A 13,704-nucleotide genomic window follows, 5' to 3' on the forward strand; every position below is an offset into this window, starting at 1 on the left:
CGTTTTGCAGTGTGTCTTAAACTACGGTGTAGGGCCTATTTTGCTGAAGTGTTTCTTAAATTAAATTGCTAATTTATTTGGGTCCTGAAAAAAAAGAGAACACCTCTCCCTGTACCTTCATACCAAATCCATGCTGGCATGAGTAAATCATATGGTGCAAACCAGCAATTGAGTTCTCATCTTTTCAATTGGTCTTGTCCTCCTTTCAAATATAGCAACTGCATTTTCTTCTTTCCTCCGGTGTAGCCCACTTACACCCAACCTGATTCGAAGATGTTTAAGGGAAATAACTGAGCTCCTAACCATCAAAAATGGGAGGAAGCAGCTATTCTTTTTAACTGGGACATTTCAGCGATCCGGTTTCAAGCACAGGCAGCCCTGCTGCAGCAGCACAATGAGGGCACAGGCAAGTTTTGGCTTGGAACTAGAACAAACAATTGCAAATGGGAAAAGAGGGTATGGGGGGGCCAAAGGGAGCAGAACAAGGACCCCTTAAGCTTATCTCCTTGCAAAACTACAGCCACACCACGGGGCTCCTGCCACAGGTAAAACTCCCTGTCATAGATGCTGAACAACCACCAAATCAAATTGGTTGATAATCCGAAAAGCAAATAAACCATGGGACGAGTGAGTATAGTAAAGCTAATGGAAGTTTTAGGTATTTTTAAAATGCCTTGGGTTTCTTTGTAGGGAATATAAGATTTATGTTGTACAAGTTAAGAATTAACCCTAAATCCATCCTTAAAAGATAGATGAAGAGGGGAAGTATAATAAAAAATCAGAGGATGTGGTAAAGGTCAAAGATGAGAAAAACTGCAGAAGTAATGAACTTTTTGCAAGGCTAAAACTAACCACAGACTACAAGATCAGACTGGTTCAACTAACCACACGATCAACAACATTAGGCTTTGGACAAGACCTACTCTGTCCAGAAATATCTATTTGCCATATTTGTATTCATCCTTATGTTAGAGTTTGAAAGACCAGCTTTGCTCTAGCCTTCTGATGCTGATTTTGTGCATGTTTAGCTTTTGACATATAGGTGCTGCTTCATTATGTAAAATCTAAAGCCTGTCCAACAGCTGCCCGCTCGGTAGTGTCCCATGACACTGTTGTTTCTTAGACCTTAGGAATTTTCAGCATCAACTTTATTTTTTTATGTTTAAAAAAATAACTGCAGGTTTTTCTTTAAAGTAATACTTGTGATGCTTTTTCTCTCTCTCTCTTTTTTTTTTTTTTTAATTCATGGTCTGTATTCCATGGTTAACATTTTCTGCAAGGCTCTTTTAAAGTGTTTTGGAGGTCACTTTGGCAATCTTCAACTCCACAGATCTCTGTCAGGTGGGATCTCTATCTATTTGGGTGGGGGGAAAGCAAGGAACAATAAAGTGTTTGTGTGACAAAGCCATACTTTGCCTCTACAAAAGCAGACGTGTAGAAAGGTATGCTTGATATAACTAAAAAGCATTTTTTTCTTACCCAAACTAGCCCCATCTTCTGAACTTTACCCTGGAGCAGCAGTAATCATTACAGGCTATTTTTGTTCAAGGCTTCATATACTCTGAAGGAAGACCAGAACTTTTCTGAAGTAAGAAACTTTAACTCAGTTGACTTGGTTCCTCTTGAATTTGTGACCACAAAAATTATCAAGTGGAAATTCAAAATTTTTTTAAGCTCTAGCAGCCAGATGTCGTAAAGACAAGAATTAGCTAAAATACATAAAAATCCACTTCAAAACTGGCCATGAACTTCTCAAGTCTCTGCTAGCCAGTATCTGCTGTAAATGTTATCTTTATTTACATTGATTCTTCTTACCCTGGACTTCATATTTCTTTCTGAATCAGAAAAACAATATAAGACTCCACAAGATAAGAAAAATAACTGATAACTATATTTCACAGGTGGTTACTGGCTGTGTCTGTAAATTTAAAGTGAAAAAAGGGTCGTAAAGCCAGTGTCCATGTTTGAGTATAACCCCTGGGAATGCAACACGGGAATGGAATTCTGAGGCCAAGAGATAATATCCATATCCAGCATCAGGTCGTTTCTTTTTTCTATTTACTTTGACGATTTCTCCTTTGTAATTTACTAGCAATGGTCATAGAGCATAGATTACAGTTGCACTGTTGAAGAGCTCTGTGTTAATAGGTGCCATACATTAAAATAAACTGCCTTCTCCCAGGGCCTCAGATGCTTTGGTCTGGAATCACCGGCTCTCAGAATAAGCCTCTGTCAGGAGGTACGTATTAACACCAGGCAATTAGCAAGTATCCCTCCTCGCTGCTTGAAGTAAATGCCCAGCACCTCACACCGTGGGCAGGACAGAAGAATGGCTGTATCACCCTCCCAGATGGAGCTTTGCTGAAAATATTCATAGTTAGTCCATACAGTTACTGTTTTGGTAGATGTTTTAAGCTATTTTCCATGCCTTTCAGATCACAGGCAGTCAGTGTAATGAAAACCAAGCAATCAGTAGAAAAAAATCCTTTGAAGGTTTCCTACCAGCTCCTACCCCAGTTTCTGCCTGACCTGGGACAGTAGTGCAGTTTGTGTAAAGTAGTGATTTTGTAACCTGGGACCCTACTGAAAAGATATCATGGGTAAGCACTAGAATGATGTCCTCCCAATGCACGGAATCAAATCACTTCAACTGAAGAACACCCACTGGAGAACCAATGAAACGAACACCCCGTCTCTGTCAGGCCATTATGATTTTACCCTCATCAGTACATGGCGAGCAGGGCACTGGAGGATGTGAGTGCAGCCACATCATCAGGTTTTTATGCCCACATGCTCCTGTGGGAGTAGCATCAAAGTGCATGGCAGGTGACTAGGTGACTAAGTACTCCTTGTGCTTGTGAGTTGTCCCTTCTGCCGCCCTCTTGCCCCAAGACATCCTCAGGCCCCACAGCACTGCACCTTTAACCCACTTCATGAGTACCTCAGCCCATGACAGAGTGACATGGACATTCCAAAGCCAGTGTAAATTGCAGCTGGCATCTCAGCTGGGTTTGACCTGCAGGTCTGTGACATCTTTGGAGGTGTCTCAGTCACAAAATAGCATTGATTTGTGAAGTGACTCCGAGCCATGAACTTGTAACAAGCAGCAGCTAGTTTACCAGCTGAAGCACAGTTTTGCAGCACTCCAGTACAAGAAACATCAAAAGTCTAATTATTCATGCAAAAGTTGTATCCCTGGTTTAATTTTGTTTTCTAATCAAGAGATTCAAAACAAAGAAGGAAAAAAAAAAGTAGTTATGAGTTGGTATCACCCATGTAATCAGGGAACTTTGCTAAGACCTCAGAAACAAGGATCATGAAAGAATGAACTTCAGGGCTTTTGAGCAGCCCTACTTTGCTGTGCTTCCCAGAAAGCTACTGCTCTTCCATGTAAGTGCATGCAAAAGATGATTCCCGAACTGAACAAAGAGTTACAAGGAAGGAGTGAAACGGAGGGGATGGGAACGAAGAACAATGCACAGACTCATGAGCCTTTCACAGAATCAATTAGGTTGGAAACTTTAAGATCATCGAGTTCAACCATAAACCTAACATTGCCAAGTTCACCCCTCAACCATGTTCCTAGGTACCACATCTACTGATCTATCTTCAGGGATGGTGACTCAGCCAGTTCCCTGGGAAACCTGTTCCAGTGCTTGACAACCCTTTCAGCAAAGTAATACATCCAGTCTAAACCTCCCCTGGCACAATTTGAGGCCCTTTGCTCTTGTCCTATCACTTGTTACTTGGGAGAAGAGACTTACACCCTCCTTGCTACAACCTCCTTTCAGGTAGTAGTAGACAGGGATAAGGTCTCTCCTCAGCCTCTTTTTCTCCAGGCTGTTTCCTCAGCTGTTCCTCATAAGACTTGTTCTCCAGACTCTTCACCAGTTTCATTGCCCTTCTCTGGATGCACTCCAGCACCTCAACATCTTTCTTGCACTGAGGGGCCCAAAACCAAACACAGTATTTGAGGTGCAGCATCACCCGTGCCAAGTACAGGGAAACAATTGCTGCCCTAGTTCTACAAACCAGGATGCTGTTGGCCTTCTTGGCCACCTGGGCACACTGCTAGCTTATATTCAGCCAGCTGTCAACCAGTACCCTCAGATCCTTTTCCAGCAGGCAGCTTTCCAGCCATTTGTCCCCAAGAGTGTAGTGTTGCATGGGGTTGTTGTGGCCCAAGTGCAGGACTCAGCACTTGGCCTTGTTGAACCCCGTACAGCCGGCCCATCAATCCAGCCTGTCCATACCCCTCTGTGGAGCCTCCCTACTCTCAAGCACATCAAAATTCCCGCTCAACTTGGTGTTGTCTACAAACTTACTGAGGGTGCACTAGATCCCAACATCCGAAGTATTAGTAAAGATATTGAACAGAACTGGCCCCAGCACTGAGCCCTGGGGATCATCACTTGTGACTGGCCACCAACTAGATTTAACTCCATTGACCACAACTCCCTGGGCCTGGCCATCCAGCCAGTTTTTAGCCCAGCAAAGAGTACACTTGTCTAAGCCATGAGCTACCAGCTTCTCTAGGAGAACGCTGTATGGAACTGGTTTTAAAGCTTCACTAAAGCTCATGGGGCTGGGTACCCAGAGAACAATTGGTCTTACTACTAAAGACTGTGGCAAACAAGGCATTAAGTACCTCAGCCTTTTCCTTATCCTTTGTTACTACATTTTCCCCCCACACCCAATAAAGACTGCAGATTCGCCTTAGCCCTCTTTTTGCTGCTAATGTATTTCTAGAACCATTTTTTATTGTCCTTTATTGCAGTAACCAGATTAACTTCTGGTTGGGCTCTGGCCCTTCTAATTTTCTCTCTGTATAACCTCACAGCATCTTTGCAGTCTTCCTGAGTTGCCTGCCCTTTCTTCCAAAGATCATAAACCCTCCTTTTTTTCCTGCTGGACTCAGAGTGTTCACTTGCCATGTGCTCTGTATCACTGCAAACACACTTTGCTGATCTGTCAGCTCACAGGGAAGAGCAGAAATTGAAAGCTGGAGAGCAAAAAGTCTGTCCCTGTTACTGCAGGGAAGCTGAAAGCCCATTACATGCAGCATGATGCCAGGCAGGCACAGCTACATTACAGTAGCACAGAGAAAGATTTCTGGGGCAATTTAGGGTATTTGGCTACAACAGGCATGCATTAATGCCCAAGGTAACTGGCCCCATTATAATACACAGTAAAAGAGGATAAACAGTTCCTTTGTCCATCACCTGACGGCGCAACCTCTGCTAAAATCTACATTTCAAGGTGTTTCACATTCAGATATGCCATTCTTGCAGAAAAAACAGAAGTATCTTTGAAGCACAAATTAACTTGAAAACCATAATCAACAATTACACAGCAAGACAATCTTGTGTTTTAATGTATTTCAGCATTGGAAATGAAAATGTGGGTTATAAAAACAATTCATGAGGCATTTGTACTTACAGGAAGTGAAATACAATTGTTTGTGCCCAATGTCCTAGCATCTGCACCAAACCTATTGATAAACCTTCACTGACAGGATGAAATACTGCTCCTGTAAAGGCATCTTTAACATAATACGCCTCTACAGCATTGGGCTGGACCAGGTTTGAGAAGCAGCATTTTATAATACACAGATGAATTCAGCACTTAAGAAGATTAATGGATTCATAAATAGCCTGGAAATCCAAACTCATTGAATTTAGTTCGCGGAACAGGTCAAATAGGCATTTATCAAACCATCTGGCATCTTTCTTCCCTGGGGAAAAAAAACTGTGGTCTACCTATAGATAGCTGAGGAGCCATTGCAACAGGGTGGGGGGTTTTGCCCCATGCTCAGCTTTCCTCTAGAAATCTCCGGTGCTCCTTCAAAAGCACCAGATCTTTTTGGACAGTGCGCTGCAGACCTAAGCAGGCTGCCCCAAGGCATGTCTTGAAGCCACTGGAGTTGCTGCTTTTTCAGTAGCAAAACATGCAGGCAAAAATAAACATAGCAGCTTCCCTGTTTCACACAGCAGCTGCTCCAGTAGTTCAGAAACGCACGGTCAGTTTGCACGTGAACCGATGCTGGCTTTTTCCAGCACTGTTTATGGGCTGTGGGACCATTTGTGGGGTTGTTCACAGACACGCTGGTGTGTCAGTGCTGCTTGAGGCCAAGCCCTGGCCCACCCAGTGTGAGCAGACCCAACCCAAGGCACCTTTGCTGAAGCATTGAGCCCTTTTTGAAAAAGTTTCTTTCTTGCCCTGGTTCTGCCAGGCAATTACAGATATAAGAGAGCACAGGAGTTGCCAAGAAAAGGTCTTCATGCACAAATTTGTATGTTACCCACCACTTATCAGCTGTTCTATGCCCAAAGTCCATCTGCAGCTGGCCCGTTCTTTGCATAAATTTTTGGACATCCACCAGCGTGTGACTGGGAGAGGGGGCAGAGGCAAAGACAGCTCCTCTCAGCTGGTTTTAACCAATTTGTTGTCCATACTGAACCACCACTTTAGCAAAGCGTGAACCAGGGCAACCCCTGCCTGCCACTGCTGCTCCAGCACCCTTGAGGAATGAGCAGGGGCAGGGATGGAGATCACATTCATGTTGAACTGCTCATGAAAAAGCAGGGGCTTGGCAGAGGAAAGGGGTTAGGAAAATGTTTCAAAAGTTTTTTTTAATTCATTTCAATTTTATTCCTATTTCATGACATTTTAGCAGTAATGAAGGATTGTATATGTTGTATCGTTTCACATGAACACATACATCATAGTATGATAAGCCATGTATAATGATTTTATATAGATAAAGTAACACGGAAGTGTATCTCTATATAGTCACTTATTTTTTAAAGCATTACTACCGAACACAAATGTAAGCATAGTCATGTTCTAAGTTAAAGTGTCTATTCTTTTTGCTGCAATAAATAGCTTACCATTTGCTCTAGACCATAAAAAGGACATTCATGTGCACCTATTTTAGTAGCCTACAAAAAAGATTACATTACCAGTGTAATTCAAGAATCTCAAAAAATATGCATTATGCGTAGTTAATTTATTTTTGTGAGCAAAATATCAAGTTACTTTATTAATGTGCTCTGACACATAAAATGTAATAAATATTTCTGGTCCTATTAATGATCTCAAAGATAAAATATGTAAGATGCCATATAAAAAAAATGATGGCATATTTGGTTATCATGGCATAATGTGACACATGATGTCATACTCATTAGTGGTGGAAATAATAGAAAAATATTTAGTAGCTCCTGGTTGCTTTGTCATCACCATGTTCTGCTCATCCTGTCATGCCATGAAGTAATCTACAAATAAAAACAATATATTCCTTGAAACAATATATTCATTGAAAAATAAAAACACATTGAAAGGATGTTAATAAGTATGCTGTTAAGGTTAAATAGCTTTGTCTCCAGGAAGAATGCTTTGACAAACATGGGTTCGTGTCATTCTCCTGTACCTGTGCCAGGATAGCAGGGGGAGAAAGGATCAAAATCCCATCTACAGAGGCGGCCAAAACACTGTGCCCATCACAGACCCAGCACTCTCCCCAGATGCTGTTCACGAGGGCCCGTGTTGCATTCCTGGGCACTGCCCAGGACAGTCCTGCTCCCCCCACAAACACTGGTGAAAGTCAAGACTAACTCACCAGTGTTCAGCAGCACCCGCTGTGGATGTGGGTGTCTGTCAGGGTACAAAGAGAGGATCCAGTTTTGCTGCCTCATCTTGTTCTCATAAAGTCATTGAGAGGGTCAGCTGGAGTTAATGCACTGGAATAAACAGCACTGCACTGCCAGCCATACCGACCCCTCTTCCCTTCACTCCCAGCTGGGGAGATGCTCAACTCTAAGCAAAACTCAGCCTTACTGCTGTTCTTTCATTGCTCATCTTCCACACGGCTCCCCCAGTGTCCGGGAGCCTCAGAGACCATACAGGGCAGGTTTCTCATCCAGAGTGGCACTCAGTCTTGAGCTAGATCCCACCAGCTGCCAGAGGAATCTAGAGCCAGAGCCAACCAACCTGCCCAGGAGAGTTTGGAGCCAGCTATGTATCCGAGGCCCGCTATACGAACTTTCCCTAAAAACTAAATAGGTATGGGAACTAAATGCTTAAGCAGGAGTCATACTCCAGGCAGCCCTTGGACTATTTGATCTGTAAAACAAGCACTGTAAGAAGTGCTGAGAGGTAAAAAGAGGAGGCAGCTTCAATATTGTCTTCTCCCACCCCAGAAGAAACCCCATCAATCAGTCCATCGAGCTGTGTGGCATTAACGAAGATTTCAGTCGTGTTTGACACCTCTTCGGGAAGGCCCATCTGGAGCAAGAGTTTAGAGATAAGGCTGTTGAACTTGCTCTCTGTGGTAGACCAAGGCTCTCCACTTGGGGTGGGGCCTTCAGATGTGACATTTAGCTCCTCTGGGTCAAGACAGTAACCTTCTGGTGATCTCTCATAGAGCACATCCATCAGGTCAATCCCAGCTACTGAGGAGGGGGATGCACAGGGAATGTCCCTGACAAGCCTGTAGTTCTCCATCCACTCCTTCAGCCACTCAATGCGGCAGTCACACTCCCAGGGGTTTCGGAAGAGGTAGAGCCGTCCGAGGAAGTACACCGGCTGGAAGACAGAAAAGGGCAGGGTCGTCAGGTTGTTGCTGTTCAAGTGCAAAGCGACTAGGCTGGTGAGGTTTTCAAAAGCCCCTTCCTCAATGTAGCTGATCCTATTACGGTCCAGGTAGAGGACCTCCAGCTCCCCCAGGTCCCTGAACCAAGTATTGGAAACGTTCCTGAGGGAATTCCCCCCAAGGTTGAGCATCTTCAGGCACCTCAGGCCATCAAAGGAATTTTCTGGAAGCTCACTGATCAAATTGTCGTTTAGGTATAGGTACTCCATCTTCTGGCAGCCCTGAAAAGCTCTCTCGTGAACAACATTTATCCTGTTGTCCTGCAGATTCAGGTATTTCAGCTTAGTCAGGCCCTGCAAGGAGTTATAGGCTACCGCTTCAATCCTGTTTCTCTCCAGGTAAACGTGGGTCAGGTTCTCCATGCCCCTGATGGCACCTGGGATCCTCCGGAAGTTGTTCTGGAAGCAAAAGAGCTCCTGCAGAGCAGGCAGCTCGATGAAGATCCTGTCTGGGATGTTGAAAAGGTTGCAGTCTGCCAGGTCCAGCCTGACCAGCCGTTTGAGAGCAGTGAAAGTCCGCGTGTGGAGATAGCGAATGTACTCGTTGTGGGCCATCTTCAGCTCGGTGAGGCTGGGCAGCCCCTTGAAAGCCCCTGGGGTGATGAAGGAAATATTGTTGTGGTTGAGCGACAGGGATTTGAGGGAAGGCAAGGTCCCAAAGGCTCTCTCAGAGAGGAACTTGATGCTGTTTTTGTCCAGGTTGATAGAGGAGGCTTCACAAGGGAACTCACTAGGGATCTGCCCCAGTCCGGCACGATCGCAGAGGACAGAGCAGCTCCGCTCCTGGGTGCACACACAGTTGGCCGGGCAGGACCGCACACAGGCCCACACTGCATGGACGCGGGGGACCCAAAGGATCACTGTGAGAGAGAAACACATCATCCCCATGGCGGCATGCGAGGAGAGAATCAGGATGCATCATTAGCAAACACATTCATGGCAAGAGGAGAAAGAAATTATGCTGCCTTTTCCTCCCTTCTAGCCAGGCTAATTGTCACCTGCTACTTGCATGCCTGCGCTGACCAAGGAGTTCTCATGAAATAGTCCTAAAAATCTTCTGCTGGGTTTTTTTAATCCTCTGGAAAGATGTGTATGTGTACACATAATGTCATCTAGCTCGTCATTTCTGATTAATTTCTGTCTCCAAGAGGGGGAATCACCTAAACTGAAGTATTATAAGTAACTCTGTGACTGGTCTCTCTGCAAGCTGACAGGGACACTGCTTGGCCAGGAGGCAGGCAGAGATACGCTTTGAAGGCCAGCAGCTGTGGATGGGTTGCAGTATTTCTGGTTAGGGAAGGGGGGGGCAGCATATACTAGTCCAGCAGTGGACAGGGGAGATCAGTTAGTTGCCTGGGACATGCAAAATTCATCCTGTTTTGCTTCTTTCTTTTCTTTGTTTATTTAACCTAATCTTTCTCCACCAGAGCCCTGAGATGGTGCAGCAGGCAAGGGGAACTACCAGCTGCTAAGGATGAACTACAGTGTTTAAAAGCACATTCCCACTGTTTTGGTAGAAGGGCACGATTTAAAACAAATTAAGGGATACTGGTCAACTGTTTCATTCATGATCTCACCACAGATCTCGCTCCACTCCTCCAGCACAGTTTTCACTGCTTTGCCAGTTCTCAAGACAGTTGTGATAATGTCTCACTGTTAATGGGAGCAGCTGCTTTCTCGGTTTTTTAGTCTGACATGGGAGTTCTGTGGCTGTTTAGGTTTCTTTTCAAGTTAGGTCCACACAGGTGGATATACAAAGAGGAAGAGAAAGTAAAAGGTCTTCGGGACAAATCAGAGAAGAACAAAAGGAACAGGAGACATCAGTCTCATATACGGACAGGGATTTTTGTGGAGAAAAAATATCCAGTCAGCTAGACATCAGCAAAAATATACTCATTAGGGAGGAAGAACTGAAGGCAGAGCTCATTTTGTAATTGCTTACAGGAATATCTTGCCACTCAACAAAATGAGCACCCACACCAGCGAACTCTCCACGTAGTCACTAGCAGGAAACAGTGGTGTTGCTACTGATCGGGTTTTCTGCTGTGGTTTATTGGCTTTCACACAAGCACAAGCCTTTTATATTTTTTTCAACAAGACACAAGATAGCACCTCTACCAACAATCACCCTTATTACAGCATTGCTGGGAAGACATGGTTGCTGCTGCATGCACGTCTGGCCCCAGGAGACGAAGAACAGGCTTTCCCACATGTTCCTGTTGACTGGAGAGAGAAGGTCCCAGCAGCTCGGCTGCCTCTCCCTGCTGTGTTTGCAGCAATTGCCCACTACAGGTGTACTCCCAAGGGACTTGTTATTAAGATAGACTTGTGAGGTGATATGCCAGGAAGCTTCAGCAAGTGTCAAGCTTATATCTTTGCAGTCCTTACAGCTTCAACGTAGAGACAAAACTACAGTTCAAACTGCAATTGCTCTGCCCTTTCTCCATCCTTTTTAAAGGCAACACGCACAGTATCATATTTATAAGTTGTGCTGCCTGTGGTTTATTCAAGCAGGAGACTTGCAAAAGCAGTTGCTGGGAACTGGTCATCAACCCAGGAGCCACCCAGCCTGGTTCTGTTCAAACCAACCTGATCATTGCATGTAGAAGAGGAATTCAGATATGTGGAGGAAGCATCCTAGAAGGATTTTAGCTGTGACATCTTTATCAAAATTCAGGTCCCATCAAGCCGAGCAATGCAATCATGACCAGCGAATTAGCAAAACAGCATCACTTCAAGTCTTAGTGCTAGTGAAGGACTCTGAGAGGCAGGGGGATTTTAGACAGATTGCCGTTTCCTTTGTTTGTGTGTTCTTCTCCTTTTTCTTGAGCCCTTATCTAACAGCCACAGCTAAAGCAAAGTCCCCTTCAGTCAGGGCCCTGGAGAGACAAGAGGTGAGGAGTCTAAGAACAAGTGAGGGGCTAACGCACTGGTCTCAGATTGCTCTTTCTTCGCGTGGGCTGCCCAGGGGTTGCCTCAGTTGCTACCCTTTGCACCAGTCCATGATGTTGCTTGCAAACAGAGGCATATGTTGTTTTTGTTAGGCAGTTACATAAACAGAGGACCAGACAGATTAAGGATTTGCCTGTTGCCAAATGCCTGACCACAGGTGGCTGTCTGGAAACGATGGATGGAAGTGTTGCTGCTGGAACGAGAGCCTTGCACAGGCTCAGAGTGACATCCAAAGGGGAATGTGTGCATAGGCTGTCCTATATGTGAGACTGTCCCAAACAAGTTCAATATTTACCTACAGCTACCCCAGGCTCAGGCATGTCTCTGGCCTTCAGGACCAGACCTCCCCCAGCAGCTGTGTACACTGTGTGCAGAGTAGGAATGAGCACACAGATAACCAGCCCTCCTCCCTGCTTGTTCTCTAATCACCTGATAAAGGAAATGTCTGCACCCAAGCCACATCCAGCGTGTTCTCAAACACAGGGGGGTTTAGTGCCAAATCTGGGTCTTCTGCTAGTGGCATTTCACAGCACACTTCTGAGATCTCTGTTTACATGTGTATCTCTTTGCATTGTGCAGTGCAATGGAAAACAAACACTTGAGGATCATCCAATTATAAAACAAACCACTGGTAATAGGAGCTTAGAGGAATCCTTCAGCATCAAAACTCCACCAAACCCTCAGGAGAGCTGCTGCTCAAAGCACAGGAGATTAGATCTCCACTGTTGGCCAGATCTCCTCTGACTAACTTAATGTGAAACATTCCCACCTCTCCTTCCTTACTCCTTCCCCAAAACTGGTGTTCTTTGCTTTCCATACCACGGCAGCAGAAAGGGCAGCAGCTGGATGATGCCTCCAACTTATTGACACAGAGGGTGCTCAAATGAGATGTGTTTATGAAAAAGGGTGAAATTCAGCAATACGATCAAAATATTAGTAAGATTAGGGAATAAACAAAGTTGTACCCTAGCATGATCTCATTTGCTCTTTTACATACTACAGTAACTCAGTATTTGAAAGGAAGAGTGAGACCAAAAAATGTTTGCAGAGTTTTGAGAAGGGTATAATGAGACAATGATTGCAATAATGGAGTATTTAACCTGCACACTTCGGAATCATCTGTCTAATCCACTACTAGGTAATAAGAATAAGAGTATACTCACCATTTAAAATGATGGCAAACATTACCTTGATTATTCACTAGTGGCATTTCAGGTCTGGCAAGTGAACTTGAGGGATCTAAAAGCACACAGGAAGAGCAAAGACACGTCTCATCCTCTGTCCTTTTCTTGCATCATTTTTCACAACAAACTCTATGTTGGGAAAGGAAGATGAAGGAAAAAGTTCCTCTCCCACATGTTTGCAAACTGAAGAAGTCCCCAGCACCTTCTTGGAGAATATCTTTCTTCCACAATTGACCTCAGGAAATCCTGAAGCTTTGTGCTACTCCTTTTCACAAGCTCAGTCGCATCCTTCCCAGTAGCTGTGCCGAGGACAGGTTCCTGTCATCTGAAGTGGGAAAAGATCAGCAACAGTAAGAGGTTGTCCCTCTTCATAGGCAGTAGGTGCTGATACAGAGGAATTTAACCAGTTTAGCATCAAACAGTCAAAACCAAAATTCCCAACAAAAATCATCTAGATACATTGCTTACCTAGCCAGGCAATGGCTGTGTCCTCCCTCCTGCTCATGAGGCTGCCATTAGCCATACGAGTCAGTCTCCAAAAAAAAAAAAAACTGGCTTTTTTTTTCTCACAAGCTATCATTTAATGGCAGGGAAATCCTCTGTATCAGAAGAGGATTAGCAGAGATGGAAGAATGTGTCTGTCCTCTAAAGCTCCCAAAGCAAAATAGGGATTGCAGACAAACCGACCTGATGCTTTCTCCCCTCTTCCAACCTACTCTCCCCCCATCATTAACAAAAAAGAAGAAAAAAAAAACACAGTCCAGAATTGGACCGCTGCCATTCAAACAGCATTCTGAAAGTCATTACTCCATTCCCCATTATGTAATGGTAGAGGAGGTGGGAGTGGAGGGTGCAGCCTAAACGGGATTATATTTTCGGATAAGTGCAGGCTCATGATTTTTATTCATTGAGCTCT

General features: G+C 44.4%; 1 protein-coding gene across 4 annotated transcripts; it reads right to left on the minus strand.

Moving 5' to 3' along the window:
- Positions 1 to 204: 204 nt before the first annotated feature.
- NYX (nyctalopin) lies at positions 205 to 13,099 on the minus strand. Of its 4 annotated transcripts, XM_069872842.1 has the most exons (3): positions 12,991 to 13,099; positions 12,768 to 12,843; positions 7,475 to 9,512 (listed from the first exon to the last, which is right to left on the minus strand). In XM_069872842.1, exons 2-3 carry the CDS (start codon positions 12,787 to 12,789, stop codon positions 8,116 to 8,118), a joined length of 1,419 nt encoding a protein of 472 aa, XP_069728943.1. In that variant the 5' UTR covers positions 12,790 to 12,843; positions 12,991 to 13,099; the 3' UTR covers positions 7,475 to 8,115. The 4 variants fall into 4 exon arrangements, 2 of the variants coding, with proteins under 2 accessions (XP_069728943.1, XP_069728934.1); XR_011338804.1 differs by lacking the exons at positions 12,768 to 12,843; positions 12,991 to 13,099 and adding an exon at positions 205 to 262 and having other exon boundaries at positions 7,622 to 10,967; XR_011338803.1 differs by lacking the exons at positions 12,768 to 12,843; positions 12,991 to 13,099 and adding an exon at positions 6,309 to 7,277 and having other exon boundaries at positions 7,622 to 10,967.
- Between the last annotated feature and the right edge of the window lie 605 nt (positions 13,100 to 13,704).

Source organism: Phaenicophaeus curvirostris, chromosome 1, assembly GCF_032191515.1.
Source record: "Phaenicophaeus curvirostris isolate KB17595 chromosome 1, BPBGC_Pcur_1.0, whole genome shotgun sequence".
Taxonomy (NCBI): Eukaryota; Metazoa; Chordata; class Aves; order Cuculiformes; family Cuculidae; genus Phaenicophaeus; species Phaenicophaeus curvirostris.

Coding starts and splice junctions, on each gene's coding strand:
- NYX (XM_069872842.1), bottom strand. CDS start 12,789: ATGTTTGCCATCATTTTAAATG. Junction 9,513..12,767: donor GTTTGCCATCATTTTAAATG/GTGAGTATACTC, acceptor TCTCTCTCACAG/TGATCCTTTGGGTCCCCCGC.